Genomic DNA, 4,896 nt, shown 5'->3' on the forward strand with positions numbered 1-4,896 from the left:
TCAGGTGGGTGCCAGGCCCAGGCCACAGCGAGGAGGGAGGAGACATGGAGGTGTCCGCTCAGCACTGCCCAGTTCACCCACAGACCAACCGCCCTACACCGGCCTGGGCCGCCACGGCAAACGGGGGTGGCCTGAGGGCCTGGTACTGTGCCCGTGTCACCTTGTCACGTGAAAGGTGCCCACGACTCCAGGAGACCACCGGGAACATTCCTCTGCAGCCAGTGCCCCGGCCGCACCACCCCCGTCCCCGCCCACCACACACACACCACACCCGAGGGGCCCGTGGGGAACACAGCCAACGTCACGCGCCCGACGCCGCAGAGAGGACAGACCCCGCGGCCACAGAGGCCCTTACCTGGGGCCCGAGGGCCGCCTGCTGTCCTCCCCAGCCTCGGGGTGCTGCCCGCCGTCCTGCTGTCCGCCCTTGGACTCCTGCTGCCTTGGGCCTGCACCCCCTCCGTGCGGCCGGTCTGCCGAGTCCGCTGGAGGCCCTGAGGTGTCGAGGCACTTGCTGGAAGTGGGGGCGTTGGGCTCCTGCCCGTCGGGGCCGCCTTCTGAGGGCGGGGGGGCCGGGGCGCCCCCGGGCAGCTCCAGGGCCGGCCGGGCCTCCTCCGGCCTCACGGGCCCGCCCTTGGTGCTGGCCTTGGCAGGGCCCACGTGACAGGCGCGGACGACGCCCCCGGGGCGGCATTTGTCGGGCAGACTCTCGGCCGCGTCCTCCCTGCCGCCCCCACAGCCCCCGCAGCACACGCAGGAGTTAAGGAGGCAGTTGGTGGCCGTGGAGCCGAGTTCGCGGGGGCCCCGCTCCGGGCCCTCGGCCGTGGGCTCCGACGGAGGACCGCAGCTTCCGGGGGCTTCCGGGGCGGCGGCGTCCAGGGAAGTGGGCGGCTTGGGGTTGAAGATGACCGTGGCCGAGAGCTTCATGCCCCCTGTCCGCTGTGCGATCGCCTCAGCCATCTCGGCGGCGTCCACGGTCCCCTCCCAGCCGTCCAGGCAGCTGCAAGAGTTGGGGCCGGCCGGCGGCATTTTGCCGTCCTGGATGTTATTGTTATTGATCAGGTCCCCGTCCTCCCCGCCCCGTGCTCTGCCCCGGGGGTCGTCACTGGCACTGGCCGTCCACCCGGACGGGCTGCCCGGGGCCTCGGCCGCTGCCTCCACGTCGTCCATGAAGAACACCCTGCCCTCCTCCTCGTCGCTGCTGGGCTGTGGCTGCCCGCCGCCCGGGGCCGCCTGGCCTCCAGGGCTGCCCTCAGGGCCGGGCCCGCGGGCGGGGGACTGGCAGGCGCTGGGTGGTGACAGCAGGGACGACATTTCGGCCCCCGCCCTGTGGACCATGCGGTTGAGCTGCTCCAGCTCCTGGTCGTCGTACTGCATGGAGCAGGCCAGCTCCGCCTCCGGGAGTTTGGCCTTGGCCGACAGCAGCTCCTCGGGGGGCAGGGGCGGGGGGAAGGCGGGCGCCAGGGCGGGGGGCACCTGCGCATCGGCCCGGATGGGGAACTCCGCGTCCTGGGAGACGCAGAGGCTACGTTCCAGCGTGTGCAGCTCCTCGTCCGTCAAAGTCTGCAACAAATCCCTGCAGGGGGCGAGACACAAGCGCGTGACGTTCCCAGCGGCCACCCCGGCCTCCGGGGGACCGTGTGCGCCACCGAGTGCTGGCGACAAATGCGGAGCACTGGCAGCCACCCCCAGCCTGGCGGCAGCCTGCCCCCCCACCCTCGGAACACGAGGCATTTTCATTGAGTGCCTTCTGGGGCGTGTGTGATGTATGTCCTGTGGTTTCAAATGGCTTCGACCTGAGGACCCGTGAACTTGTGCGCCGTCCGTACGTTAATCGGCCCATAGAACCCTCCCTGAGCCGTGCGTGTTTTTAATCAGGTTGTCTGTCTTTTTCTTATTAAGAGGAGTCCTTCGCATATTCTGGATTTAAGTTCTTCGTGGGATACATTGTCCAACTCCGTGGCTTGCCTTTCCACTCTCTTAATGGTGTCTTTGGATGAACCGAAGCTTTACCTTTCAACGAAGTGCCGTCTATTGTATTTTTCTGCCCACGGTTAGTCTTTGGTGTCCTGTTGAAGAAAGTTCGCCTCCCCCAAGCTGCTGACTTTGTCCCCTGAAGCCTTTACCGTTTTACTTTTCCCATTTGTACCTGTGACTCGAATGGAACTAACTCTTCTGTGTGATCGTGGTACGAATCCAGACACGTTTTTCTCATATGGTTTTTATTGACTCAGCTCATTTATCAGGAAAAGAAAACAGAAACAAACAAAAAAAAAAAACGAGCATTCCCAGCATCCCGCGATGTCGCCTTTGTCCTAAGTCAGGGAAGCGTGTGTGTGCTGATCTGTTTCTAGACCCTTCTGCTGAGAGGTCATAAGCCCGCCCTTGCACGACGCCTGCACCGGCATTTCCGCGGCTTCGCAAGAGGCGGGCCCTGGCATTGTTCACGTTCGTGACATGCACACGTGTCCACCAACCCATTCACACCGGCATTACCCGCGGAAGCCACTGGAAGCCCACCAGCGGCAAGACGGAGGAGCGACAGCCCACTTTGTTCTTCCTCTTCAGCAACCTCCTTCTTCTTGGCTGTTCTAGGCCCCTGGCATTTCTACCTGAATTTTAGAATTCATTTGTCAATTTCTGCCAAAAAAGAAAGAAAGAAGAAGGAAGGAAGGAAAGAAGGAAGGAAGGAAGGAAGGAAGGAAGGAAGGAAGGAAGGAAGGAAGGAAGGACGGAAGGAAGGAAGGAAGGAAAGACTGCGCTGGATTCACAGATTCGTTTGAGAAAGGCCAGGATCATCTCAGAGCTGTTTTGCACCCTGAGGGTGGAGCGGCTCGCTATTGACTCAGGTCTTCATTCCTTTATATCGATAACATTTGGCAACATTCGGCGCGGTCTCGGACGGCTTCAGGTGCGTGCCTGAGCGGCTGACATTTACGGACACGCTTACGGAGGATGTTTCTGAAACTGGTTTTGTGATGAGTGACATGGAACGTCGAAAGGCGGCAGGACCGTCTCCCGCCGTCCGTCTGCACGTCGGGTCCCCGGACTCCCGCGTGTCCACCTGCCTCAGTTCCTTTGCCCACAGGACTCCGATCGGTTCACCTGTGCGTGCGGGTTGCTGATGACAAGTTCCTCCAGCTCCGTGTTTCTGAGTAATTCTGACGTCGCCTTCATTTTGGAAGGACGTCTCTGCCGCGTATAACACTCTGGTCGGCGGCTCTCGCCTTTCGGCTCTTTAAATACACGTCACTTCGCCGCCTTCTGGCTTCCACGGCGTTTGTCTGTTGTCGAGAAGGCGGCTGCCAACCTCCCGTCCCTTTCGAACCAGCTGCCCTGCTTCTCTGGCTGCGTGAAGGGTTTTTCTGTTTCCGCCAATTTCACTTGGATGCACGTGCCCAAGTTTGTTTTCTGTTCCGCTAGCCTCGAGTTTCCTTCAGCCTCAATCTGTGGGCAGAGATTTTCTTCAGCTTTAGAAAATCCTTGGCCATTATTTCTTTGAATGTTGCTTCTATCTGTTTTCTGTATTTCTGCCTTCTGATTCCAATCATGGTGTCAGACTTTTGAGTATGACACATGTCTCGTATGCTCTGGACCGTCCCCTTGCCCATGTCCCCAGAGCCGGCCCTTCCACCAGTCTGCTCTGAGCACCTGTGCCTCCCTGCCCGGCCCCCACGTCACCCATCATCTCTCCGCATTTACTACTTCATCTCCCAGGAGGACACCCAGGGTTAGGCACCAGGGGAGCAGCCAGCAGCCACTGACCAGCTGGACCACAGACTGGACCGAGCACTCCCGTCACAGGACGCCAGGCTGTGGCTCACCCACCCACGCCCCCAGCTCTCTAGGACCACCATGTGCTGGGTCACGTCCCTGTCTGAGTTCCCAGCACCTGTGGCTCCACCCGGGGTTCCGTGCTCGCTGGGCTCCCCAAAAGGACCCGCAGCACAGCGGGCACACCTGGCTGTCATGCCTAAGGCCACCCTGTGCTGAGATGTCCCGCCAGACCCAGGAAGGGCGCCACAGGCGTCTGTAGGGCCAGCACTGGACCAGCGGCCGGGAAGGGGGCTTCCTGCAGACCGACCATGGCAGGGAACCACGGTACCCAAGGTCATAGCCCAGCGAGGCCATCTGTCTGGGCCGACAGCTCGGAGAGGCCACCAGTGAGGGCTCCGCACCAGTTTAAAGTGAGGGTTTGGGGGAAGCTCAAGGTCAGGGATGCTGGAGGACCTGCTGCCAAAGGCCCAGGGGACTCTCAGGGCAGAGCATGGTCACCCAGGCCAGCTGTCTCCAAGCCCACAGAACAGCACAGACAGGGCCAAAGACACCAATGCCACCTAGGCCAGTCACCCAGGGACCACCAGGTGGGGGTAGAACGAGTGGCAGCATGGGGGGCGGCAGTGGGCATACAGGAGAACTGAGCACGTGACCCCCTAAACTAGTCCAAGAAAAGTTAGAGCCCCTGGAGCGGGTGTTGGGGGTGTGTGGAGCAAGCACCAGTCCCAGCCTGTGCCCCAGCCCCAGCCCAGCACAGCGGGATGCCCCCCAGGGCAGGTTGTAGGGCCCCTGGCACACCCCAAGTCACCCGTTCCACAGCCTCTCCCGTAAAATGGGCCCATCCGTCTAGTGGGAAGCCACAGGGAGGGCCAGCACCGGGCGTTTACACCCAGGGGCTGGGTCTCCGCATTGCTGGCCAGGAACACAGACCAGGGTCCTGTGGGGAAGGAACCGCCTCGGCCTTCGGAGGGGCTTTGAGGCCGCGAACCAGCACCTAGGATGGAGGGCCAGGCTCCAGCACCGCCCGGCAGGAGGGGACTGGTAGCTGCCGCCCACCGTCCCAGAAAAGAGGCCAAGAGGCCGGCACAGGAACACAGACCAGGGTCCTGTGGGGAAGGAACC

General features: G+C 62.1%; 1 protein-coding gene across 1 annotated transcript in view; it reads right to left on the reverse strand.

Moving 5' to 3' along the window:
* ZFYVE28 (zinc finger FYVE-type containing 28) overlaps window positions 1–4,896 on the reverse strand; it is a 60,409-nt gene that overhangs the window by 15,850 nt on the left and 39,663 nt on the right. The window contains exon 8 of the mRNA XM_023520231.1: window positions 356–1,573. Within this exon, the coding sequence (XP_023375999.1) occupies window positions 356–1,573 (1,218 nt within the window). The remainder of the gene's footprint in view (window positions 1–355; window positions 1,574–4,896) is intronic.

This window comes from Pteropus vampyrus, unplaced genomic scaffold, assembly GCF_000151845.1.
Source record: "Pteropus vampyrus isolate Shadow unplaced genomic scaffold, Pvam_2.0 Scaffold253, whole genome shotgun sequence".
Taxonomy (NCBI): domain Eukaryota; kingdom Metazoa; phylum Chordata; class Mammalia; order Chiroptera; family Pteropodidae; genus Pteropus; species Pteropus vampyrus.